The sequence below is a fragment of the Haliaeetus albicilla genome, chromosome 4, assembly GCF_947461875.1.
Source record: "Haliaeetus albicilla chromosome 4, bHalAlb1.1, whole genome shotgun sequence".
Lineage (NCBI taxonomy): Eukaryota > Metazoa > Chordata > Aves > Accipitriformes > Accipitridae > Haliaeetus > Haliaeetus albicilla.
Genome location: NC_091486.1, coordinates 35,707,942 through 35,735,789, shown reverse-complemented (window position 1 = coordinate 35,735,789; position 27,848 = coordinate 35,707,942). Strand labels below are relative to the sequence as shown.

The window sequence follows — 27,848 nt, the reverse complement described above, 5'->3', positions numbered from 1 at the left end:
GCAAAACTAATGAAGCTTGATTTCCTATGGGCTTGTGTATTATGCTTTTAGAGTCTGCTCCCTTGTCTCCACCACTTTCGAAGCCTCAGCTGTCCCTTCTCCTTTCCCTGCAGTTCCCCCCTCTATTCCTTTACCTGATGCCCAGTTCTTCACAGGGTAACTTAACTGCTGCTTGGGCAGGAACAATGATTCACTGGACAAATGGGAGCCTGCTGTGGAGTTCATGCCGTGGGCTTTCCTCCCGCGGAGGGCACTGTTTTGCCTTTCTTTTCTTCACCAGCCACTGATGTTCACACCGTGTAGGAATTTAGTATTTGTGAGACTGTCACCGCACATCAAATTTGATATCTGCCAGTGGGTTCAAAGGTTCTTGGGGTGAGGAAAGGTTGACTACTGTATAAGCAGATACCATGCAAACACAAATCTAATTTTGAGGGGGAGAAAAAAACCAAAAAGGCTTATCCAGTAGGAAAAAGTACGTATATACACACAGAGTAAACACAGTTTCTGTAACTAGTATTTGCTTTTGTGCATTGCTTTGCCTTCTCTTTGCTAATGAATGTAATACTTCTAAAAGTATTAGATTAAAAATTGGAGGAAGAGAATCCTCTGCTTCCCTGCGAAACCAGACAGACCACTGCAATGGTAGGTGATTGTCTTACTGGCTGTGTCTATTTTGTCCTTGGTTACCATTAACATTTCTTGCAGCTGTGTATGATTTGCTGATTCACTGGATGACTATTTCTCAGTTCCTCTGTTGGAATTTTTCTCTTACTGGTAATATAGTTGCTTTTAGCCTTTGAAACAGTAGGGAAAAGCCACTTTGTTCCTCACAATGACTTAACTTCTTCCCACATTTACGCTGGGATACGTAGGAACTGTTGTGTTATGAAGAACTTCCTAAAGAGGAAGAAATGAATGCCATGGTTGTCTTAATGCAGTGCCTCTCCTAGCAAAGGATTGACAAAAAAAGTAGTTTTGTTCATGTTATGCAAAATATATTAAAGATCTGATGGAAATGAAAGCTTTTCTGTTGTCTTCATTGTACTCTGGAGCAAGTCCTAGCAGCACAAATCTCACCTTCAATTTATCTTTCTAATCTGACTGATGCAAATGATTTTTCTTTCCTCCTTTTTTTTTGGCTCAGAGCGAAAAGCTGCTAAAGGACAGCAGAATATTTTGTGTCAACCAGAAATTCTTGATTTCAGAGTACAGCTCTAGCTTGTGAATGAAACCGGGAAGTTTTTCTATACATTAAAATTTAAGCTCCTAGAAACTATTTCCATAAGGTGGGGCTCAGATACTTTACCTTTGCCATTACTGAAAAATATCAGAAGCACAAGATGCATATATCATACATATAACATACCAGATGTTTTTCCATGAAAGTTTTGTGTGTTCTGCTATATTTACTTTATTTTTCCTCTAACCTAAGGAACAAGTCACTGAGTCAGATTTTTCAAGCAAAATCTACTATGGTTAGCAATGTGCAGTTCCAGCAGGTATTTGTATGTAATTTTGTTTATTTTACTTATAAAAGAAAGATAACTACTTTGCTTTAATTTTTCAGTTTATTTGGAGCTTTCTTTTAGACATTTGTCTGGTTTTTAAGCAGTGAGGCTTTTGTAACTATTTTTGGCAAGTTTTCTCACCATGATATATATGGTAAAGTGGTATAGGACACATAAATTGAAATTTTTACAAAGTAACATATGCATTGAACCAAAAGCCCACAGAAATCTACAGGTATTCTTTCCATTTCATGAATAAGTTTAACCCAGGTGTGGGTTTATAGTACAGAGTTTATTATGTGGCATGCATATGTATGAATTCTTTTTATTTTATAAAGAATTATTTCTGAATACTCTAATATCCAGTGGTCAGGTACATATTTATTAGTGTCACTCTCTCTATTAGCTAAGAGAAAAAGATTGTTGTTTCGTATATCACGTTTATATATCACATGTGATTCAGAGCTTGATCCAGAAGTCTTTGAAAAAAGAGATCTTTCAATTAATTTAAATGGATTTTACACCTGACTCAGCTTTTTATTTTCTGTAATGTTTTATACTAGTAACTGTTGTAATAGAAAACTTTGTACTTTAAGTAGCTTACAACTATATTTCCTTTTCTCTGAACACTGCTTTGCCTAGAAATATATAGCCTTTTGTGATAAAAATACATTAGGACAGTTTGTGTACAGTGCAGCAGTTTCTCCATTTTTGCTAATCCTCATTTTCATAGCTGAAAGAACAGAGAAAGAACTCTCTGAGCAAGTGTAATAATTTCTAACAGGCTGTAATCCAGACCTTTACACAGAGCCTCACTGAAAGAAATAACCACGCAGAGCCCTATTATGTTCAGTTCTGCTCATGCTGGAGTAGCTTGTCAGGTTGGAATAATACTGTTCAGTGCTAAGGCTTTTCGCAATGCTTACCTTATGATGCTTACCGAATGGAGGCAGTGGACCCCAGTTTGAGCTATGTGGCCAAACTCAGTCGGTACTGGATTGGGTTTTTAAACTCAGTAAGAAACCATTTTTACGTATGTAAAGAGATATATATATACATTTTTAATATATATATAAAAAGATATTTTATATAAGGAAAACATTGTAAATTACTCTGTATTAGTCATATTCTATACTCTGGTCCTCAGCTGTATCTTCTTGTTCACATACCAGGTTATGCAACAGCCTGCAAAGAAATGTTACACATTTTGTCTTAATTCCTCCATTCAGAGAGCATTTTAAATTTTTTTTTTTTTTTTTTTAGGAAATATCCCTGGCACCTCTGAAACCAATTAGAAGGAAGGGGAATGATCAGGGTGTAACTCCTCAAACACAGCTCCAACAAAAGGTAATACAAGCAAAGCTGCAGAAGATGGCCACATTCTTAGTGTGTGGTGGGCAATGTTGAGTCACCAGGGTTTAGGGAAAGACTGCTCTTATGGTTCCAGTAAATGCAGTCTGCGACTCCAAAGATCAGCTTTCCCTTTTCAGTTCACAAACAATGACTGGCAATGATTTGAAATACATGTTCTCTCTAAAAGCATTTGCAGTAATTTGACAAAAAAGTCTCTATCAAGATTAAATAATTTCAGTTGGAGCTGACATCTGGTTTATTACAGTAATACTTGGTAATAAAACCCCCACTGTATGAGCCGATAGTTGTCTGTGTCTGATTCTGCAAGATTACAGGAGGCCTGTGCTCCTGGTCTCTGCAGACGTAGTTTCTCTCTGTGGTTAATTAGCCACGGGGGAGATTCTCAAAGATGAAGAGTTTTGAAAATCCTTCCAGAGAGAGATGATAAACAAGCCGCCTCCTGCCCCAGGTCATCTGCCCTATGAAATTCAGCTTTTGTCTCCTGCCTCCTTCAGGAGAGGCCTTTACCGTAGGGGCAGGCAAGCTCGTAATCGGATGGTGTCCTCCATGGCCTTCGTATCCACATGCAAAGATCACACCCCATGGGTACGTTAGCGTGGCAGGGGAACGACCTTGAGAGAGCATGGCTTTCCATGGGGACTGGTGTCCCTTTCACTTCAGTGAGTACTTGAATTAAATGGGTCGAACACCTATAGTGCCCCTGTTCCTCTCCATCTGCCTCAATTAGGCAAGCTTGTAGTTTTCTCTCAATTTCTTCCCTTGGGCAAAATAATGCAATTTTTTTTTCCCTGAGGAAAGGGGGATCCTCCCTCAGAAAAGAGAGGTACGAATTAGAAGATGCAAGTAGTAATGCATTTGCCCTGTGGTATCCCAGTTAACGCTGTCTGTCGTCTGGTCGCTGTCCTGGGCAGAAACCACCTGTGCTGTGCCGCTGAGAGGGGTGGCCCGTGGAGTCTACTCGCTTTATTGACTTTGCTTGGACTGTGGCCGAGTCTGGGAGCCTGTGTACCGAACACCATCACTTCAGCTTAATCCTCAAACAACTTTGCTACCTCCTGTTCAGTTCAGGGCTGATAAACACCCCAAATCTCAGGCTGGCCTTTCACTTTCTGTCCTCATTATTCCCCTTCTTTAGCTTAACACTGCTGACCTTTTGATAGTGCAACACGGCTCAGCTGTTGCTCGGGAAATTATGTTCCCTGCCTGTGTTTTTCTGCCTCAATGATTACTGTTGGGGGGAAGTTCATGTTGTTGTTAAGCATTTACGTAATTTTATTTGTATATAATTCTAGAAACAATGTTACTGAAGGGATGATGCCAGCGGCTGCGGAAGCCACTACAGGTAATAATTTGATTCTTTATGCTGTAATACGTGTTTGGAACTTCTGAGGAGCAGGAAGCACTATGCTTGTGGAGTTATTTGGTTGCTCAGGGTCCACGAACGCTCCCCAAACACTATTTTTAAACCCGACGTCCAGCCCCTGGCCCAGCGCAGGTACGGCTCCGCCACCCGCAGCCTCAACACAGCACGTAAGTCAAACGACTCCTTCCCCGTCCTGCCCGGAGCCCCCGGCCGCCCTCCGCTCCCCGGCCGGGCCGGCGACCCGGGAGGGGCGCGGAGGCGGCGCCGGGCGGGCGGGTGCGCGGCCCCCCCGCGGCGGGGGGCGGCTCCGTCCCTCCCCGCAGCGCCCCTGCGCGGCGGCGGCGCGGCACGGCCCGGCACGGCGCGGCCCGGCCCGGTACGGCCGGGGGGGGCGGGCGAGGGTGCGCGGAGCCGCCGCCCGCAGCAGCCGCGGCGGCAGGAGGCGGCGGGAGGGGGCTGCGATGCTCCCGGCTGAGCGCCCCCCCGGAGCCGCCCCCGGGCGAGGTGAGTCAGCGCGGCCCCGCGGTGCGCGGGGGGCCGGGCCGGCAGCCAGGCCCGCGGCCGGGGCCGCCCGGCTGGGTGCCGGGGCCGCCGCCGCCGCCGCCTCCCCGGCCCGCGCTCCGCGGGGCGCCGGCAGCGGGCGGGCCCGGCTGCGGCCCGGCGGGTACCGACCCGGGGGTCGCTGCGGCCCCGCGGGCCGCGCCGCGGGGCTGCCGGCGGTGCGAGGCGGCCGGCGGGCCGGCCGTGGCGCACCTCGCTGCTGCCGGGGCGGGGGCCGTTCGCCCCCCCCCGATCTCCGAGCCGGCACCGGCTCCAGCTCCCTCCCCGCTGGGGGCGACGGGCCTCGTCCCCGCAGCCGCCCAGGATGCTGCCGTTGGGCCCTTGCCTCATCCTTTTCCTTCCCTCCTTAACGGCCGCTCTGCTCGGCTTTTCCTCCTGCCTGCGCCGCGCCGGAGCCGATCAGCTGCTCCTCAGCTGAGCCGGGTGGTCGCGTGTGCGCTGGCTTCGCTCTTGTTGAGGTCCCCTGACGTTAACTGTGGCTAAGCCGTGACCTCATTAGGATGCCGGCCCTCGTCTCCCGAAGCTCAGCCCTGTGGTTGAAGCGTAACCGCCGTAGGTGCGACCGAGCCATCCAACGCCAAATGCCCCGCGCCCTCCCCCGCGGCCACCGGCGACAGTGCCGGGGTCCCTGGAGGCGGCCGCTGGCTGGGCCCTGTCCCGCCGGAACTCCTGCGCAGGCATCCCCGTGCTTGTCCCTGCTGCCAGCACCCAGGCGTGGCGGTCTGTGTGGCCGTCGTTTGGTTTCTGAACCCTTAAATCCTTAGAATACGATGATTCTTAGTGAGCAGGTTGTCAGTTGCTCCTCTGTTTATTAAAATAAGCATAGGAATAGATGCTTGTTTAAGAAACCAGGGCTGGAGGTACCACGGGTGTTTCGGATGCCTGTTATATCCTAAGTTAGGTGGGGTTTAAAACCCATGTTTGGTCAACAGCTCTGAAGTTTTAACAGCAGGCTCTTTTAAAATGTTGTGTTAATGAAAAAGGCAGTGTTGAAGAGTGATAAACTTGGAGTTCAGGGGAGAGGAGAGCGGCTGTATGAACATAACAATGAAGTATTTCAGTAAAAACTCACCCCAAACATTACTACATTACTAAGATATATAGGGTCTAATTGTCTACTGTATTTAGTAATGTCCAAGGAAAAAGATTGTAAAATGCTTGTTTTCTACCTTGGGGGTTTTTTTATTTATTTCCCTGGATACAAATAGTGTACAAAGATGACATCTATTTTATTGTTTGTATTCTCCGAAGACCCACTGGGGAATAGGGGAAAAGAAAACAATCCTCTTTTTAAGGATGGTGTTTGTGATAGCAGTCATAAACCCAGTAAAAATCCTAAGCGGATTAAAAAAAAAAAAAATGTAAACAGGTGGAGTGAGAATATGAGAGCAAAAGCCAATGATGTGAGAAGCTAATGTGAGGAAGCTGTGGTTGGTTGATCGCTAATGTAGCTGGTGCTAGGGCACAACCTAAATGCAACCTAAAATTCATCTTCAGCTACAGCACAGGGGGGCTGAGTTTATACAGCAGGGCAGGAGAGTGTGAACTGGTGACATGATCTGGCCGCAGTAGCAGCGGCTGGTCCCCAACGCTGGGTGTTGCTTGGCAGGCCTCTCTGTTTTGAAACAGACCGCTGCTCCTGCTCCTGCCAGAGTTGGTGGTGCAGCTGGGTGCCTGCGTCCCTCCCCAGCACTGGAAGCAGCTGTGCTTGTGGAGTACAGCGGCTCTGACCCTGGGCGCTTGCCTGGCCCGTAGTTAAAGGAACGCTTGTCATTTACCATCATTAATGAAGCGTAAACCTTGGCAGTGTGGATATGTAGTTGGTAAATTAAAAACTGGTTAAAAAAATTGGAGTCTAATACTGACTAAAATAAACTGATTAAAAAAATAGAATCTGCTAGGACATACTAATTTGCACATATTAAACAGAAAACATGATTGGAAAGCAGGAGTCCTAAGATGTGAGTTTAATGATTTTTCTTTAACAGATGAGGATCTGATAGTGTTCTTGTCTTCTTTAATGTTAATACTAGCACTATTGCATCAACTTGGCAACTTCAGACCTATTATAAAGTGCATTAAACCTATTATAAACCCGATCTTGACACACTTCAGACATACTGTTGTCTCTCAATCTAATTGACTAAATGTGTCAAAGTATGTGGGGTTTTATATGCATATTGAATAAAGTAAAAAAACCTATAGACCAACACATTAAGTAAGTGCATGCCAAGCAACACAAAATAAAGCAGTTTTGAGAGTTAAGTGGTTTAGAACGAGGTGGTTTCACTTCATGGAAACCCTAATTATGGTGGTTAATGTTACAACACTAATGTCTTGCTTCAGACTTGAAACAAATATATTTCCCAGTACTGAGTTAATGCACTAAATGTGATTTATTCCTGATTTTATAAATTCTTGGTCAGGTGTCCATACTGGGGCCTCACAGGAGTCTGCTTACCTTTAGAGAGCAGGGCATGGTGATGTGGGGCAGGTGGGTCAGCCTGTGTGAGTTGGTCTGTATGACTTGGCAGGGGACAGCCCCTCCAAGGGCTCCGCCTGGAGGTTGGCCTACCTGGGAGAGGTTTGTGAATGTGATGCAAGAGTAGATGAAGTCTGTGCGCTCCTCTGTCATGATGTAAGTTGTTTGCATAATATTCTCCTTTTTGGCATCGACGCAGGCGAGAGCACCAGACTGTTCCTTAGGGGTGAAACTTGCTTGGAAATGGAAAACATGGTCTATTATTCATATTTATTACAGCGATGCCTTGTAGGCCTGCTGGATGCAGGGCTTAATTCTGAGAGACGCTGCACAGATACTGTAGCAGAAAGTCTTTGATCCAAAGGTTTTGTAGCTTAGATCAATGAGACAAGGGGGCCTGAGGAGGAGGTAGAGTGCATGAGCAACATGATGGATGCGCTCATTGTGGCGGTTTCACCAGCTGGGGGATGAGTGAGGTGAGCTTTCTTTGGAAGATGGATAGTTTTTAAGTCTACTTCTCTAGCACAGACCTGTTCTGAATCAAACAATAATTAGTGACTTTAAAAAAAAGGGGGTTATTTAAGAAACATGCTTTCTATTAGCAGATTTTAAAATGTTCGTGTGAAAACTTCATGTGGCATTTCATGTGTTTGCTACAAAGTCAGTTTGCTAGTCAGTGCAGTCTGAAAGGGGAAAAATAAGATGTGATGCCATGTTGGCTGGCTTTGATTTATCCACACAATGTAAATAGCAAGCTAGTCTGCTCTGTTCTTACAGCTGTGTGTAGCCTGAGAGATTACTTAATGATTCCTGTTTTGAAATTCTACTCTTAGAGTATGTTTTCTGAGACTGTATAAATATAAATCTTCTACAGTGATTTTTGCTAGGTATTTAACGGTTTAAGCTACTCTTGATCATTTGCACTGTCTTCTGATGAGCTGTCCTGGGGTTTGTTTTTCTACATTCAGTATACATCCAAACCCTGATTTTTGAGGCTCTGCTTTGTGAGTCTTAATTATACTTTAATTCTCAAAGCCTAGCAAATGGAATATTTATGCTGAATTAAATTTTATTTAAAACCAGTACTCCTTTACCCCAAATCTAACTTTCTGTTGGTCTGCAAGTGACGTTTTAATGCCTTGTGCTTGAAGTGCCACGATACTTTCCCTGAGAGGTTTAGGGATTTGCTACCCCAGTCTGATCTGTTGATTGGCTTTTTTTTTTTCCTGAGATATAGTGCAAAGCAGGTGTTTTGAGGTGGGGTTCCCCCCCCACCCCCCCGCCTCCTCCAAGGTTTTGGGAAGAGTGACTCGAAGGGGAGAGATGAGGTTTTAGTATACTATATTATTATTTTCCTTATGATTTTCCTTTGTTTTATAGGGAACTCCTTGTAATGGCAGGTTGTCTTGAATAGATTAGCTTTTTATCCTTTCTGATCTTGAAATCCTCTTAATTATTAGGAGAGCCAGAATAAATGAGGATCGATTTAAGAGATAAAAAAAGGCAAGAATGCCAAGAAGATACTTAACTAAATGTAGAATACCCATATTTGCCTCTTTCCACCTATCTGCCAAAGAGCCTCATTACAGTCATCAAAATGACCTTTGCATTGTCATCACCAAATTCCTTGGGACAAATGTTTTTTCCTCTGTTCCTTAGAGAGCTGCTCAAAGGTATGAGTATGCAGGAAGGTTGCTGTAGCTGTTTGTGGAAGATGACTGGATGAAAGACATGTCATAGATGTAAGGGTTTGAAAGTGGATTTTGACTTGCTGAAGGAACAGATACAAACCAGGCGGCAGCAATCTGTATCAGGAAACTTAGAAAAAATAGTAGACTAGAACTTATGTAAAATATGCTATCTGTGCAAAGCTTGAAGGAAGAATAATCTTGTGGTTAACACGTATATTCTTTACGTCTGAAAAGAAGTGCATGCGCTTGTGCATAAACAGGCTCAGAGCACGAGTGATCTTGCAGAATAATCCCCAGTCTGAGAAAGCTGGGTTGGCCACAAGCTTCCTGTGCACCTGCGAGCAAGGGACTTATGCTCCTGGGCCGGTACGATAGGATCATGGGTTGGGGGGGGAAGTGGGAAGTTCAGATTTTAATGAAGTCGTCTTCTGTTGTAGTTATGTCAGGGGTGATGGGATGATGAGGGAGCAAAGACTTGGTTCCCTGTTGTGAGTTCTGTAGTGGTTTGGAAACATAAACCTGTGGGAAGACAAGAGCTTGTTTGTCTGCTGGAGGACCAAGGTACTTTATTGTGACGTACATCTGCTGTGTGGTCTGCTTGCTACGCCTCTTCCCTTTCCCTTTGCAGGGCTTTCTCCGTAGAAGTTTCTTCCAATTTGCGTGTTAGGGCTTTGTTGTAAGTTTGTGCGCTTACCTAAGGTTAGGGAACATGGCTTCAAAACCGTTACTCCTGGTTTTCAGACAGGGATGTTCCCGCTCTGCAGCCCCTCTGGTCTCACTTGTCCTGGCTGAACTGATGACGTTCAACAGGCCTCTGCCAAAACTTTGTGCTCCGTTCAGCCTCAAACGAGTTAAGATTTATATTCACACTGAAATCCATTCTGTTTACTCTCTGAACCTTTCCTCCTCACTCCTGTTCTCTGTTGTTCATTTTAAACTTGCTGGTAGTGCTGTCTTCTATCCTCCTACTGTCTTGTGGATCAGAAAAAAATTTTGCAAAGTGAAGATACAGTATTTGAAGGCTATGGTTAAAATAACCAGTAGATAACTAGTCTCTTCTCACTTAAGTACATTGTTTTTCCATCTGTTCGATTTGTGGCATTCAATGCCTGACTGGCACGGGGTTTTTGTCACTAGAAGGAAAGCCTCATAGACTATTAAGTTTTTTGTAGATTTTTCAGTAACAATACCACTTTGATGGTTTTCTCATTTTCAGTCATTTATTTTTAGAATTTAAAAAATTGCTAAATAAAATCACTTCAAAAACCTGACTCCTAAACTAACTAGTGATCAAAACATTGAAGAATGCCATATGGCTCCTACCAGTCTTGATGCTGTTATATTTCTGATGAGTATATTCTGTGTTATTAATAATATTCAGTGAAACACTCTCAGGGTGGGAAAATATTTACTGAAATGATTATGAAATATACTTTTCATAGCATTCTAACCCACAATGTTCTAGTCAAAATACTAGGATTGGAACTTTTGGATTAATTCTTGCACACAACAGGTTAGAAGAAGATGGATGCTGCGGCAGATAGAAGTTATGGAGGGAGAAAGAAGATGCAACAACTAAAGTGTTTGAAGACTAGCAGCGTAACAATTTTTAATATATCCACTATTCATACAATGTACAAAATTGGAAGTCCCATTCCAACAGAAAAGGGAAACTGAATTAAAACAGATTGAATACTGGTTGCTCTAAAAGCCTTCAGTATAATTTACATGAGATCAGGTGGTTCAAAGATCATATGTAGGGATAAGGAGTATGGCTGTGTTGTTTAAGACAGGGTAATTTCAATTCGTACTTGCAATGAAGTTGTCCTAATTTCCAAGTGGTTAAAATGTGCTGTCTTGTCATGTCATGGGGACTGGGGAGGATATTGATTCTTCAGAATTAAATGCTGTAAAGCTCTGATATAGCTAGTAAGCAAGTTGCTGTAAATAGATGAGCATATACTGGTTTTGGTAGGACACAGGAACAACGCTGAAACCTCAGTTAAGTCCCCTTGACATAAGTGGGGCCCTGTGCAAGTTCTGGAGTCTTTGTTGTCAAAGCAAGGTGAGGCATAAAGAAAATAAAAGCCCAGGTGATGACTGATCTAATTTACTCATTAGAAGGACTTGTTTTATGGATATAGAAGCCAAAAATGAGCAAATATATGAGCAAAAAACCCACAGTTCTTCCAACCGTCACGTGGAAGTGGCTGACTGAACCAAAAATTGCAGGAGCTAACGAGACAGCTGCTGGTTTTTGGTTCATGTGGCTTTTCATGGTAGCAGGTAAGAGTGAAAAAATGTGTTTTCACATTTGACTGTTCTAACAACTTAATTAGGACTTTTTCTAATCTTTTGACACTTGAAATACCTTTTTTTAAAAATTTATTTATTGGATTGTCTCTGAAGAAAAAAGCAGTCTGTGTGTATATGCTGGCATCATTTTTATTAACTTTTGTCCTTGAATGCATGAATATTTAAGGTTCCAAGATTTTTATGCAACCTTTTCTCCGTAAGCAAAAGCAGAGATCTTCGTAGATAGTATCCCATAGAAATGACATTTAAAAGTGAAAAACACACACAAACTCATATGAATGTTTGAGATTTTAATGACAGTATTTTTAGACTTGTCTATCACTGAACTGTGTAAGGTTTAGATTATTTTAATGGGCTGTTGTTTTTAGAAGTATCCATGGCTTGTTCTGTCAGCTGTTATGTGTATGTTGGATCAGTAAGAAACAATTAATTTAACGTACTTGTGAATGTTAGAGTCTCTTTTCTGTTATTAGCCTTGCATTGGTTTGCAAATCCGTTGTCAGTATTTAAATAAATTCCAAATTATAATTAAATAATTTAAAGTCACTGGATATATCAATGCATGACTAATTTTAAGGGAACAATACTGTGCTTTCAGTTGAGTTTTGAAAGACTGAAATTTCATTGGAACTCTTCTAGTGGGAATAAAGTGCAGAACTGCAAAAAAATACTTCAAATTCTTAGAGAAGATATTTCCAATGATAAATTGAGTGCTCTTAGAGAAATTTCAGGTTCTTCTGGAATAAAATGCTCTTTTCAAATATTGGTCCCTTAAAAGGTTCCTGTGTGATAGTAACACTAATCAAAACAGCAAAGGCATGACAAAACCAAAATACATTAAATGTTCAACTTTCTTATAATGAACATGAGCTAATCTTCCTACATTAATTTTACAGCTATTAATATAGAAAAAATAGTTGCCTAATATAGTGATAGAATGGTTTGTTGTTTTTAAATGTGAAAGCTGGTTGGTCAAATCAAACTCTAAGTAGTGGTGAATTTATTTTTAAGTGTTGCCTGTCAGTTTTGCAGTCTTTTACTTCTGCAAAGGATAAGTATGGGCAGCTGCAGTACACTTATCTCCCAATCCACCTTTCTTCAATTTCAGAATTTGACTTGAAGAGATTGTTGTAGGGCCTGTACTTAATTTCTGTCCCTGTGTTTCTTTGCTCCCAGGTCTTTGCCTTCAAGGTTGTTATCCTAATTTTGAGGGTCCCTTGTTTTAATCTTAGAGCCCTATCCTAATTCCTACCTTTCTTCCCATTCAGCCTAGAAGCTCAAGCCTCCCACCAATTTCTGCTGTGGTTGTGGAGTGCTTGGAAAATCACTTTTCAAGAGGAGATTGATGAACCTTTTGAAGGCCATCATGAGGCTTTGGATAATGATTTGGTTTGATAATTAAAAAACCCTAGAGATAGATATATATGTGGCTGCATTATTTAATTACAAAATCATGGCTATCCTTTGGTATAGCAGGGACTACTGGAAATAAAGCAGTTAGCCTTAGGGGAGAAGAGACAACTTGAAAGAAAAGACTTGAAAATGCTAGCACTTAATTGCCACAGTAACTTTGAATATATAAATTATTCTCTGTCCTAAACATGAAAAATGTTTTATTGCACAATATTAAAGCTGCTGTTGCAAGAACTTCACAAAAGGGGTCATAAAACACGTTTTTATTGATGCTACCATGTACCACTAGTCTAGACAAATGGCCTTCCCCACCCTGATACTGCATTTATTGCTTAGGAATGTCACTTACAAAAAGAAGCTTTGTCCTTGATGACTGGCATTGCAGGTCTGTTCTCATGTGGTACCTTAATCATGTTATGTTTTATTTGTTTGCAGGGTAGCCCTAGTTCCTTGAGAGTGCACCAAATACTGGATGCTTGTGGTAAACCATGGCAGCTGATGATAAAGTTGCCATTTTAACTGATGATGAAGAAGAACAGAAGCGAAAGTATGTGCTTGCTGATCCTTTCAATGGCATTTCCAAGGATCAAGACTTGCCACCCCATAATGAATCCCCTTCAACGGAGACAACCACTGTTGCAGACGAAGAGATAGATTGGTTAGAAAAGCACTGCGTCAAAATAAACAATGATCTTCTGATCTCAAAGGTCTTTTATTTTTTCTTCTATTCTGCATATGGCTCTCTCTACCCCTTGCTGCCTGTGTATTACAAGCAGCTGGGTATGTCACCCAGTCAGAGTGGACTTCTGGTGGGCATCAGGTACTTTATTGAGTTTTGCAGTGCTCCCTTCTGGGGAGTGGTGGCAGATCGCTTCAAGAAAGGGAAGATTGTCCTCCTCTTTTCACTTTTATGCTGGGTTTTATTTAACCTGGGGATTGGATTTGTTAGACCAGCCACCCTAAGATGTGTACCAAAGGGCCTTTCCCCAGCCCATCCCACCAATGCAAGCAGCCTTTTAACAACAGTTTTGCAAAACGCCTCGATGTCTCCTCTGCTAACCACAGTGAGTACTGCATCCCCAAAAGTTCGTGGGAAGAGTGACCTGCTCGCTTCCAACCTAGTCACTTTGGAAACAACAGGGACAGCTAATCCTGAAATGACATTCCCGTTACCTACACAGAGCAATGATGTGGAGTTTGTCTTGGAAAACAGTACCTATTTTATTTTGAAAAACACCACCACTAGCCCAGTCTCACCAGGAAATGCGACTCCAAGTACTACTCCAGCTGCCATCACCACAAAGCCGATGCCTTCTGACCAAGCTGTGCTCGTTTATGATCAACAAGAAGTAGAAGCCATCTTTCTACTCATTCTGCTGGTTGTCATAATAGGAGAATTTTTCAGTGCTTCCTCTGTTACTATTGTGGACACTGTAACTCTGCAGTACCTTGGCAAGCACAGGGACAGGTATGGTTTGCAGCGTATGTGGGGGTCTCTGGGCTGGGGGCTGGCCATGCTCTCTGTGGGAATTGGCATTGACTATACCCATACAGAAGTTGGCATTGAAGGTCAAGGATGTAAAGCTCCTGAGTACAAGAACTACAGGATAGTTTTCATCGTTTTTGGTGTTCTGATGACAATGGCATTAATTGTGGCCACCCAGTTTCGATTTCATTATGCGCACTTCAAGCAAGATGAAAATAAGAGAAAAGAGGTAGAAATCTCACAGGTGGACAGAAGTGCCTCCAACGAATCCTCCGATAACACTCCTACCAGTACAAGCCAGTCGCAGTCTTTCAGTTTTTGGGACCTTATAAAACTGCTGTGTAGTATCCAGTATGGCTCAGTCCTCTTCGTGGCGTGGTTCATGGGGTTTGGATATGGCTTTGTGTTCACCTTTCTTTACTGGCACTTGGAAGACCTGAATGGCACCACCACTCTCTTTGGTGTTTGTTCTGTGCTCAGCCACGTGTCTGAGCTGACTGCCTACTTCTTCAGCCACAAGTTGATAGAATTGGTTGGTCATATCAGGTAAGATGTTAGCAATCATTAAAGTGCTATACAAACCCCATTGAATTTCAGGCTTAGCCTTGTGTTAAAAAGTGAAAATCAAGCTAATACTTTTATTTTAAAATTCCAAGTCCTGCTCAGTTATGTAGCTTGCTTGATGGAGTTGTTTATTACTATTTTAGGAGCTGAAACTGCTCAGAAGTGCTTCCTTTGCATTTGAGTTGCATGTTAGTACATGCGTTATGCCTGGCACCATAACCTTTTGCAGATGGTTCCAGAAGACATCCTGGTTCACTGATGCAAAGCTCTCTTAAGAGATCTTTACAAATCGCCACCCATTCGAGGATTGTCTGTTTTGTCATGTAAATATAATTAATTTTACAATTTTTTTTCCTGTGAGTAGCAGCGTTCTGGAAACCTCTATCCTGCTTCTCCTTGTGGGGCAGTTCTTTGCCCCCACAGTAGCCTAGAAAGATGTCACTTGCACGCTGAGAGGGGAGGAGGATGAGACGAAGAAGTGAGGTGAGCACCTCCTGTGCACATGCCCTCGTAATCGGATGCTGGGTGTTGGCAGAATGAGGTTGCAGCCTGGTAGTGTCGCTTACCAGTTCAGTTCCTTGCTCTCTTCCTTTAGTTGCAACTGTGCGTGTTAGCTACTGAAGTGAGATGGCTGTGCAGGGCTTCTCCCCTAGTTTTTGCCCTGTGCAGGTGAAACTGACTACTTCCAGCATGTTAGCGAACACTGTTTTCCACTAAATTCACAATTGACTTAATTTTTGGATATTCTAAATCCCTTCACTACGCTTTAGAAAAAGCTCAAGGGAGGAAAGATAAGGGGGAATCTGAGTTAATGAAGTCGTAAAGGGTTTTTTTTATATTTACTCAGGTACTCTGTGCAACTGAGCACAGAGCTCTGTGTGCTGTTAGCATCATGTCCTTTCCAAATGCCCTGTTTATAATCATACAGTCACTGAGATGCAAGTATTTTTAAGCTGTCTGCACTGTTCTTTTTGTGCATTCTGTTCTGTGGTTTTGCTCTTTGTTTTTTTGTTTTGCTTTTATTGGGATGAATATTTTGATTCATTTGACCTCTACTAAACATGTTTGAGATGCTTAGCACAGTACTTTGAGAGATTACTTAAAAGATGTATTTTCTTCCTTTAAACTGAGGAGGATCTCTTTACTTTGAGTCAGTCTTTTACTCTCTGAATTTGGCAATAATTAGTACAAGAAAATATGACACCTTGCATGCAAAGACTGGAGGAAGCATGTGATGATGGAGGAGTGGTCAGAACAGATCATAATCTTGATAGCTAAAGATAGCTTGGGTATGCTCTTTCAATGTATATTGTTATAGTACAAAATTCAGGCTTAGATTTCAAGTAGAGAAAGAAGGAAAACCAAAAGAATGCTGGGCTTGTGAATTAGATGAAATAGAAGGGGATAGAAGTACAGGATCAACTCCTTTTTTTTTTTTTTTTTTTCTTTGCACTGTTAAGCCTATGAAGCCAAGACTGGATCAAGATTAAGTTGTTTAAACCCTAGCTCCTATTTGCAATAAAACAACTCTTTATACCTACACCTGGGAAATGCACATTAGTCACATTTTAATGTTATCTAATGCTTACTTGTATTTAGTCATCACAGTTTGAGGTGTCTCCTTCTGGTTGCCTTTCTTCTTGTACTTTTTGAACTTTGTATAATGTATGGTTTGTTCAAGAGGAGGCAAATTTATTATTTTTTTTAAAGAGGAATGTATAAGAGTCCATAGCTCATATTCTTTGATAGTTCTGCGTATGTCTGCTGCCTTATAGTACAGATATTCATTCTCCCATGAATAAGAACCAAGAGCCTCCAACTATATATCCTTCTTGGAACCATCTTAGCCAGAAGCATTTGGGTTCAGTATTTTATATATTTTTTTTCTTAATAGCTCAAAATTCCTTTCTTCTGGATTGTTAGACTCCTAGATGTAGACAGTCTTTCTGCAGTATTTATTTGAACATTATCATTCAGTCTTTCCTTCCTGTCCCAATTCTTTGAAGACAGGCATGAGTACCAGAACTGCATGCACTGTCACAGTAGCAGGAAAAAAAGTTATTGACTGTCCTTTGTAGAACTAAAAGAAAACAGGCTTTACACCCTTGTCAGATAGAAGCTCAGTTTTTCTTTTCTAGCCTTGTAAAGCTTTCTGTTTCTACCATGGTACATGTTGGCATGTAAGACCCTTACAACATTTGAAACCTATTCTGTTTTCACAGGGGTTTTTATAACTAATACTCAAATTATTGTCCAAGCATTTTAAGCATGACCATACTAAACATGTGCTGAGTAAACCACCTGATTCCTGATTTCATTAGCTTTAGTGTTCATACACATGTGCACTGCATGTGTGCATGTTATACATGCTGCTAGTGTTTCTAACATTGTATATTAGCAGGTCACTAGATGAATCTGGAGTAATGACAGTCATCGGTTCAGCTAGAAAGCTGTTCTGTGATTGCACAGATTTACGAGGGGAGGGAATATTGCAGATGCTAGGGTATTTTTTGCCTTGCTTCCTCCAGCTACCTTCTGACAGATGACAGAGTAGATTTTCATTTAAAAGTAAACTAAAGAGTTAAAATTAAATAAGTTGTCAAAAGTATGGTGAAGACCACAAGTTCTTTGAGAGGATATTGCGATGGAAAAGCATACAAAACTGGCTATCAAATATTTAGACACCATTGTTGAATAGTATCCTGTGTAAAGCACTCATAACTGCCACTGAGTTTAGGAAGATGATGTTAATCTCTGAAAATAAACTCCTACTTGAGGTTAAGCTTGAATGTGTTTGACCACAATTCCAGCATGGGAGGTTTTTATAGGAAGCAGAGACTGGTAGTTATGGCTGTAAACAGCTTAGTCTCCATAACATAAACATAGATTCAGTGTTTTAAATGTTTAATCTGTAAGTTGAATATGGTGTCTCTGTGGATATTGCGTATAGGGTTCATAAGGAGCATCCATTTACATTTTCCATTTAGGTGTGATAAAGACCCTAAGTCACTATTATAAATACATTTTTTAAAAGACTGTGTAAATGCACAAAAGTTCTCATGTGACATACCCCCCCAAAAGCATAATTATAGAAATATTCATAAACTGTAATTTACCTAAAACTCTGTACATATTCTAAAAAATTAAAAGGTGGAACCTGACTTAAATTGCTGCTCTTTAAACTCTGAATCCAAATCGTTCTGCAAGTGTGTAACATGATGGAAAAGCACAGGTAGCCGAGTGTGTTAGTGATGATGGAAAAACTATGAAGCAGGAGACCTCTTCACATCTCTGGTCTGGCTATGATAGGGAACAGCTGAGATGGTAAGAAAGTTCTTGGTGCACAGGCAAAGGTTTTGTGAGACAAAAGTGAAATTAAGCTGGCAAGAACTGGTCCTAAACAGAGCTGGGTGCATCTGTACTGCTGATGAGGAAAAACAGGTATATCGTGAGGTGATTCCTTTGTATCCCCATCATCTTGGGCCTTACTAGTAGGGGAATGAAGAGAGGAGCCTACAGACCTTGTATGTTTGCTTACTTTTTGTGGGAAATGTGTCCTAATACATTTCAGAAATGTGACTGTACATGAGAATTACATTTAAGTTGTGGCTATGAAAGGAACTAAGTTAATTTGTTTGGAACAGAAGGCATTAATTAAAGGTGGAGATGAAATTTATGACGCATGGCGCAAATAACAAGTTTGTTCTCTTTATTGTATACTAACGAACTTTTTCATGGCTTCCCATGTTTTCTCCAATGAATGCTTGGGCTTGCATTGCCCAAAGGCAGCTTAAGCCAGCCATTCACGGACCTTACATGTATCTGGAAGAAACACAGTTTGGTCTGATGTGTGATTTGGAGGGGGGGGCACTTCCTGCAAGCTTACCCAACTTGTTGAAAGTAAAATATATATTGTCTTCTGTAAATCCATGTTGTTGTGAAATGCACAGACCTGTCTTTATAATTTTGAATGTTTTTTGATATCACTGATATGATGAAAACTATGGTACTGATTTTTTTTAGCTGTCAACATCTGTATTTGGAGACCTCAAATGTTAACAAGATGCTGCATTTTTATGTTTGCATCTCACTCTAGATTTTTCAGTGGCTATGTACCATTTAATTAAACCTCGGTCTGCTTTTGTAGAATAACTAACTAAAAAAGCAGCACAAAGAATAATGAGCCCTTTCACAGTGTCTATGCTTACACCTTCATTATCAATTGCATTTATTTCACTTGTGCCCAACCAGGGGTCATCCAAGAAGCCATGTTTGGACAATAAATTATCTTTGTCCCTGAAAAAAAATAAAGGTTGCAATACAGCATCTTTTCTCAAGCTAAAAACATGTTTTGAATTAAGTCTTTGTTTCCTAAGATCCTTCTAAGAAAAAGAGAAAGATAGCAGGATGAATAAACACCCCAGAAGTAAGCTAAGCTAAATATGAAAACTGGAAGGGAAAAGTAATCAGGTTAAACATGCAATGGGAAATGCACTGCACAAATAGTCTTTGTGCTTCATTGTTTGAAAACTGTTAAAAGACCTTTTTTTCTCTTCATTCAGAGATGCAGCATCTGCTGCTTTTCAACAGGATGGTTAAGTTTTATCCTGAGGCATGTTGTTATGAACCATATTGCTTCTGTGGGATGTGTTTTTAGAGTAGTTCTGAGCAGTTTGCAGATACTGGGACTATAAACTTATATTAAGTGGGGTAAAATTAATTCATCTAATACAAACCTGCACCAGGCTTACATTAAAATGGCAGAATGAATCTCTGAATGATTAGAAAAGATTGTTTGGAAGGGATGTTGAATGTGCTTAGAAATGGTCTCTCTGAAATATAATCCTGTGTAGAGTGTGGCATGGAACTACAGAGCTTATTTAAAAGCTCAGTGGATCTGTTGTCCCTTTTAATTTTTTTCCATTAGGATTTTGAAGAGAGTGTTAACTTTAGCCTCAGTTTGAATATGTGTTGGGAGTGGGCAAGAGGAGGGTTTATGTTTGGGTGTAGGACTTGAAGAATGTATTTTCTGTTGAGCAAATGCTTTAGACTGGCAAACTGTTTGTACACCTGCAAATTATTTCTGAAGCAGTAAGCTATATTATAACGTACCAAAAAAGGAAAGTGCAAACTATCCTGACTTCTCTTTTCCTTACTTCCTTTAGAGTGCTTTATATTGGTCTTGCCTGTAATACAGCTCGATACATTTACATCTCATATCTGGAAAACGCCTGGACTGTTCTTCCGATGGAAGTACTTCAAGGTAAGACAGTGCAGTAATGCCCTTCCAGTATAAGATCAAGTGCTTACATTTATCTTCTTTTCAAGTGAACTGTGATTAAGTAAAAATCTGGTATTTCTCTGTTTTTTTGACCACAAATATCCCAGAAGACCCAGGTCCATAAAACATTACTGTTTATCTTGGAAAATATTTGACGTCAAAAGGGTGGGTTTGCATTTGATTGTGCACAGTTCTCTGTTTATTCATACAGAACTGTGTGAGACAAACACACCCTTTAACTAAACAAAGAGACAGAAGCACGAGGTTGGTACACACCTACTGCAAATCCTGTTTGGTGATAAATGTGAACTTCATTAAATGCAAAAGGTCGTGGTTCTTGAAAGGATGCCGTAAAAAAAAACAAACAAACAAACAAAAAAACCAACAACAAAAAAACCCCCAACCATAGTCTGGGTCATTCTGTCTCTTAAAATATTTGTAGTTTTTCAGTGGTATTATTTGATCATACCTTTAGACTACAGGATTAATTTGTTTAATAGCTACAGAGGAATTTCTTTCAATAGCTTTGTGCTAATAGAGCTTCTTTAAGATACTTGCCTTTTAACTAATTTAATTAGAAGGACAGAGGTGTTGTCTATGAAAAGTAATTTGAGCCCTGTTTTCAAGTTGTGTTGTCAAACAAGTCAGTAAGACCTTCATTCTAACTTAGATTTTACGACTTTTTTTTTGTCTTTGTAGTGGGTACCACTTCTCAAAACCAGAAGTCTAAACTATTTTATTTTCTGTTTTCTTCAGTATTTGAAGAATACTGAAGTATTTGGGTTTGTAAGCTTGCAAGAGGATGGTTAATTTAAATGCAGAAAACGTTTTCCCTGTCTTTAAAAATAATTGTACCATCTTTGTTAAAGCCAGTGTTTTGGATTTATACAATACTACTTAGAAAATTTTCCACAGATTATACTTAGAAGCTTTATTCTTCCATGTGCAGAATAATTTGAATTTGCATTAACTTTTTCTACTATATTTACACAAATCTTTCTAAGGTAGATTTTTAACTTGAGTTATAAAATGCCATTGGAGAGCACTGTGTAGATCTTTGCATATATATAGAAAGAGATTTGTTTGTGTCCTGGCTCCTTACCTCCCTGCTAACAAAAACAGTTTATTGTATTAAAACTGCCCCAACAGCAAGTTTCTGAATTTTGTTACTAAAAAAACCCTAAACCACAACTATTGAATTGATACTTCATTGTGCATACCAAGTGTTAAAATATGAAAATGTTACAAAGAATGTGTTGCCTGCTTAAATATCTGTGGGGAACAAATGATGAATACAAAGCTTTGGATATTACCTTCTAGGTAATCCTGTTTTAAGAGACACCTCAACTCAAAATGCGGGAAAAAACCCCAACAACTTGTGTCTCAACAATACAGCCATAAGTCTGTGCCCAGAAGCATCCTATAGTCATGGCTAAGAAGTTTATTTTACTTTTAATCTCATTTTTATTCTGCTGAAATTTCAACATGGATTGCTTAATACGTAGGTTTGCTTTTACAGCAAGGCTGTGAGGGAGCTGTTTTCCTGGTTTTGTGTGGTATGATCTTGAGTTATCAAGATTTAAAGAAAAAACTAAGGACCTTCAAAATAATACTTTCTCATAAATTTATTTCTCTATATCTAGCCACTGCTGAATCATGTATGCTTGGGTTAATCTTTCTGTTTGCAGTTACTTATAGTCAGCAAATGAGAAAGTTAAAAACAAACCAAACACACAGACATACAACCCTTCCCTGCCCTGAAAGCCTCTTCATGTTCTATGTACACTTTTCAGCCTGCATCTAACATGCTTTATTAGTGTCCATGAAGTCTATAGGCACACTAGATGTGTATCTAATTACTGCCACTACATTTGCTACATTCCAGTAATCTCATTCAGTATTGCTGAATGGGACATCAAGTTTATCTTTTTAGAAGTACTGTTGAGTCCCCCCCCCTTTATTCTTTTCCCCGCCTCGCTCTTACCGGTTTTAATCCGTTCTTGATTCATTATTTCTTTTGCAGCAGTTACCAGATCCTGTTTCTTTGGGCTCTGCTTTCTTTCCTCCATATCCACTGAATCTGTCGGTAGGGTTAAGGGGTGACACCTTAATGAAATTTGGTGAGGTGGAAGCTCTTATTTTTGTTAAGTGAGTTTGTTGACAGAGGTAAGAGTTGTAGCTGCTTGGCATATGTATGGATTAGAAGTATTTAAAAACAAAAATAGAGTAGATTGTGCAGAACACAGGTACCATGTGGGCCACATGACTGCATTAAGTTGATAGGTCTTTTAAATCCCTTGGTGAAGTACTTATTATAATTGTACCTACCTCTTTTTGGAGGAAGCTGTCAAATTCTGTGTAAATTCCAGTTCTATCAGCTGGAGAGGTTTTAAGGTCAACAACAGTTTCAGCTGCCTTTTGTAAAGAATTTATTTTTCTTTTTAATAAGTTTCTGCAATACAAGAAGGGTTATCCCCATGTGTTGTGCTGAGGGGCATGGAGAGATTTCTGGAAGATGACTCTGCAAACTGCATCCATTGATTGTAATTAGAGCCATGCTGTGTTTCTGTTGCTGTCTGTAACTGGGATAGGGAGGACTCTTTAAGTGCATTGCATTCTCAAAGGAGTAAATGAGGAGATTTAAACTCACTTCTTAACTTAGAGTTTTGAATCCGCATGCTGTATGGACTTGCCCATGCAATGTATGAAAATAAGAGCTTGGGCTCAATCTTTCATAACTGAAAATTTCAAGACATCCTCATAGGCAAATGTGTGTAACATGTATATACGTCATCAGTCTGTGAACACACAAGCAGTCTTGTTCATTTTGCACTTAACAGATTAAGTTTTGATACGCTAGTTAGCTGCAACTTACTGTTCCAAAGTGATGGTCCAAATTCTCTGGTAACAGCTATGCTAGCTCACCAATTTGCATGACAGGTATTTTCTGAATTACAAAACTATATTGATAACCTGAAAATAATCTATTTTCACTTGGCAGTTATCCAACAAACTACAAAACAAGTACTATTCTAAGAAGTGACTCCTACTGGTGCTCCAGCAATACAGTTATGTCTAGAGAGCAAAAAGCGTGGGTCTTTAACTGGCAATAATTAGGATGTACCTCTCTTGAAATTAATCTGGCTCCCTGAATCTTCAATTCTTGGTTTATATGTAAATTATCCGAAGTTTGCTAAACATTATTATTCTAAGCATAACACTAGGGTTGTTACACTTGTTGGAATTACAGTCCAGATGGTGAAATGGTGGTTACTGGTTTTAGCAAATAATGTCACAACATATATATTGTGAACAACTTCTTTTTAAAAGAATTGTGGTTAGCAGTAATCCAGACTAGACTTCTTACATAAGTTGTTGTAAAAACTGTTCTAAATAGTCACTGTTCTATAAATAATTATAGTAAAGATCACATTAGTAATGTACATACACTAAAAAAAAAAAAAAAAAAAAAGCCCATACCTTTAAAGGCAGGTGAAATAAGCTGGTTTAAAGGTACGGATTTGTTTTCAGAGGAACTCAGAACATTGTGTTCTATCTGGATTGCCTAGTAAAGGTGAAAACATCCAAGAACCTGTTGGTTAAGTTATGGCCTTTTGTTTTCAAACAAATACAGTGGTATTGTGCTTCATGGTTCAAATAATTTCTGATGTGGTTTTGATTTGCCTGGCTTTAAAACTTGACTTACTCTTTAACAGCTGATAAAACCAAATGTTTTACATTAATTGATATCCTTTATAAAACAAAAACACATTATCTATATTAGATTAGCGTTGCTTTGTTATTGGGACAGTTCTTGATTGCTACTTTCAATGCATACATGGGTTTGCATTAAAAAGAAGTAGATATTCAGTGAGTTTTAAAACTCAGAGCTTTTTGCATGGAAAATCTGAGAGTTTTAAAACTTTAAACTGTAGATGGTAAGGTAAAATGTACTCATCCTAATGTAAGCTTTTTATTTTTCAACAAGGTGATATACTATTACCAAAACCAACTCTGCAATGTATAAAGGTGGCCTTTACAAACTCAAAGCTTGAGAAATTTTTATTTAGATTTGGAATGAAATTGAACTGTACAGCCTTATGGACATCTAACATGGCTATGCCAGAACTGTATCAATTCCATACAGTGCTACGTATCATTTTACAACTAAGCGAAATCCAAGTTATTCTGTGAGCATGTTACAAAGTCATGTGTTTTCTTGCTCTTATGAGTCTTCAGCCTAAATGCCTAAGTAATTATTGAGTGTCCAACTGTTCATTAATAAGTCAAGTGTAGAGGACAGAAACATGTTGACTGAATCATCAGTTGTGCCAATATTTTTTTTTAAAACCAAGGCAGTAGAGCTTAGGCATTGGTAAGCTGTGATGACTATTTTTAATACCACTCAAATAAGAAAAAAATATTCCCACTCAGTCTGAGGGTGGCAAAATAGTTCAGGCTTATTTAATGTGTGACGAGCTACAAAACTGTTTTGTTTTTCCAACTTCTCCCCAACCCTGCCTTTTCCTGTCCTGTTCTTCCCTACTCCACAAAAAACCCACCAAGCTCAAAGGAGAGGGCTCCACCTGCAGCCTGTTTCTGCATGCTGATGGTTATTCACTGTCTCTCCCCTTAGCTGTCCTTCTTCTGCAGTAGGAAAAAGTGTTCATAACCCTGAATCTACAAGGCACGTGCCAGAAAGAGACTTTCAAAATCTCTGCTGGAGAGCTGGGCCTGTCTGGGATACGTGGCCATTGTTTACAGCAGTGAGAACCTCGGCTGTGCTCGGTCCCCGGAGCGGGAGTGGGTGAAATGCGAGGCAGCAGCAGCGCACAGCAGTGCCTACGCATGATGCAGTCATAGTGGGAGGAAGGGTGTGCTGACTCTGCCTCTAAACAGAGAGGCAGGCATGAAAATCGGCATCTTTGGCCTACCCTGAGGAGCTTGTGTGCTTTTCCCCTCTAGACCATTAAGTGCTAAATGCAGAGCGTGTTGGTGTTGCGTCCAGAAAGAGTTTGCTTGGAGGCTGTTGGTTCTTGGGGGGAGTGAGAAGGGCAGGAGGGGATTAATTCTTCCCTCTGAAATGACATGGCTCTCTCTGGTATTGTTTGGATTTTATGACCTTCGCACTGCCTTCATTGTGGCAGTAAGGAAACTGCTGAGAGGCATCAATACTTTAATTGCCTGCAGCTTACGAAATCAAGACCGTATTTCAAAGGCCCTGGGTCACTCTCAAAGGGACAAGGAATCTGACAGAGAGACTGTTAAGGCACTTCATTTAGTCTTCCTAGGGACTGTGTCTCAAGAAGAGAAGTGAGGTCATCTTAGAGGGAGAAAGAGCTATTGACAGACTCTGCAGAAGAAGGAGTCATCATGTCTCCCTGTGGCTTGGTTGCCAGTATCACATTACCAAAAGCTGATTTGTACTTCACAGACATTTGTCAGTGAAAGGGTTTTATTGTTTTTCTCCCAACACATGCTCCAACTGATGAGTGCAGTCACTCTGATGTTGTATTAGTACGCTCTGGACCCTGTACTCTTCGCAATGTTTCATCTCTCTAGGTGTCACGCACGCGGCTATATGGGCAGCTTGTATTTCGTACCTTAGCGCAGCAGTGCCTCCAGAGCTGAGAACGTCAGCCCAGGGAATCCTGCAAGGTCTCCACTTGGGTCTGGGCAGAGGATGCGGGGCTATGGTTGGCGGGGTTTTGGTCAATTACTTCGGTAAGCAAAAATTGTATTGAACATTTTTGTTTTATTTATTGAAGTTCTGGTTTTACTGAACTACCAGCTTTAAACTTATTTATACTTAAGATATTGTTATGTTTTAAAGCGTAATGCACTTTGTATAAAACATGGACTCATAGAACTGCTCAGGCTGGGAGGGACCTCAGGAGATCTCCAGTCCAGGCCCATGATCAAAGCAAGGTTAGCACTGAATTCAGATAAGGTTGCTTATGGCTTTGTCCTGTCAGTGTTACAGATTGAATAAATATGTTATGCCTAGATATTTTTAGTACTGTGTGAGCAAATCTCCAACCTGATCCTTAACTAAGATGAATGAATCCTTTGTGAGAGAATAGGTTGATGCTATGCAGCCTCTTGATGAACAAATGAGCATCTAATTACTTGGTTAAAAATCCTTTGCAAAGCCTGTTGAAGAAGTGATGGGGGAGGAAGATGTAATGAAAGAAGCTAGTAAGAGTCTACATGGGACAACAGATACCCAAGGAGTGCATAATGCTGACTCATCTTGTATTACTTTATTAAGTAAGTAGATTCTCAGTTAAAAAAAAAAAAAATCTCATTACAGGTCCTGCGGCCACATTCAGAGGAATAGGGATGGCTTGTTTAGTGATTCTTCTTCTATTTGCACTGATCCAGTGGCTATTGGTTCCTGATGAAGAAGAAGGTAAATATTCATGTCACTGTGACACTACAGAATTAGAGCTAGTGAAAAAAGGTATCTCGGAAGCTGCTCCCTGCAGCTTTTATTTTGTATGTTTGGTGACTTTACTCAGATTTTTACAAAGCTGTTTGTTTTCAAGTGAGAAGTTTTTTCCTGAGCAATGATAGAAATTGAGGTGATGTGTTCCTGTTGTAAGAAGGGCAGCATTGCATTCTTGGATGCTGGCAGGAGGAAAGCATAACATATTTTACTACCTGTATGTCCTCTCAGTTCTGGGAAGTCTTCTGTTAGTCTTAACAGCTATAGTGAGTCACTTCAGTTGCATCAGTTCTTTAAGGTCACCTTGACCACTGCATGCTCTCATATTCTACTGGTCCAAGCTACCTCTGCCAGAAATTGTAGAGAGGGCTTCAGAGGACACAGACTTTTATAGCTGCCTCAGTTCTGTTCTGGTACCTGAGAAATCTCCCCTCAGGTGGAACTTGAACTTTTTCATCTCCACCTTTATTACTATAAAAGTTAACCAGAAGTTAAATGCTTACTGCAAAAGTAACAATTTAGCATAAGTCTAATTCTTACAAAGACAATAAAATTGTGGCAACTTTTGAAAAGTCATGAATTTTTGAGCTGCTTTTTACCCAAATGTTACTTGCCAATATGAGCTCTGAGTATGAAATGAAAGTTAGTTTTCTTTAGCTGGGATATTAAATGAATTGTCCTTGACTAGTTATCAAGTCGCCTGTACTGAACTGTTCAAATATTTGTTTTATTAGAATTTGCTTCACCTCTGTTCAAAAGATAATGGCAAAAAATGGAAAGGTGAAAAGGATATTTGGTGCTTTAGTTTCCCATCAACTTTCAGTTAATTACACGTGAACCTACAAAAGAATAGTTTGTTCTTAATGGCCTTATTCTGTTTAGTTTGTTTCAGTCTTTGGTTTTCATTTAATGCACACTACCCACCTTAAGAGCTTGTATCTTAAGCATGGCAGTAATTAGGTTGCTTTCAACAAGACCAGCTGGATGAGTAAAACTAAGCATGTGGTGAAGTGCGTGCAGGATTAGTCTCTTCATTTCCTCACTAGTAGAGAACATTCAGCCATTGCTTAAAAAAACCAGTATGATCTAAGAGTCTGTAAATAAAATATGATTTTATAATTTTGAAAAAAGATCTTTTTAATCAGTAAAATATTTCTACTCAGAAAAAGTATTTTCTCAAAATTTACAGAATGTGTTATTTACAGACTCGTAGAGAACATACAGCTATTACTTAAAATATCCAACAGTTTCTAACAATGTGTTTAATTACTTTTCGTATATAAATACTCTGGCTCTTCAAGATTGTAAGGCACATTGTGTTGGGTCATGACAGTCATTTAAGGGGTGACATTTCAAGA

At 40.3% G+C, this 27,848-nt stretch overlaps 1 protein-coding gene across 5 annotated transcripts in view; it reads left to right on the top strand.

Annotated features, from left to right (window-relative positions):
• Positions 1–629: 629 nt before the first annotated feature.
• The window catches only part of MFSD6 (major facilitator superfamily domain containing 6), a 32,913-nt gene continuing 5,694 nt past the window's right edge, over positions 630–27,848 (top strand). For 2 of the 5 annotated variants that reach the window (XM_069781893.1, XM_069781892.1), the window contains exons 1-5: positions 4,578–4,752; positions 13,147–14,743; positions 19,927–20,024; positions 25,605–25,766; positions 26,356–26,454. In XM_069781893.1, the coding sequence (XP_069637994.1) occupies positions 13,200–14,743; positions 19,927–20,024; positions 25,605–25,766; positions 26,356–26,454 (1,903 nt within the window). In that variant the 5' untranslated portion in view covers positions 4,578–4,752; positions 13,147–13,199. Of the gene's footprint in view, positions 646–1,435; positions 1,503–2,774; positions 2,859–4,177; positions 4,228–4,333; positions 4,416–4,577; positions 4,753–13,146; positions 14,744–19,926; positions 20,025–25,604; positions 25,767–26,355; positions 26,455–27,848 lie in introns of those variants that run through there. The other 3 variants (XM_069781890.1, XM_069781891.1, XM_069781889.1) reach the window with 3 other exon arrangements.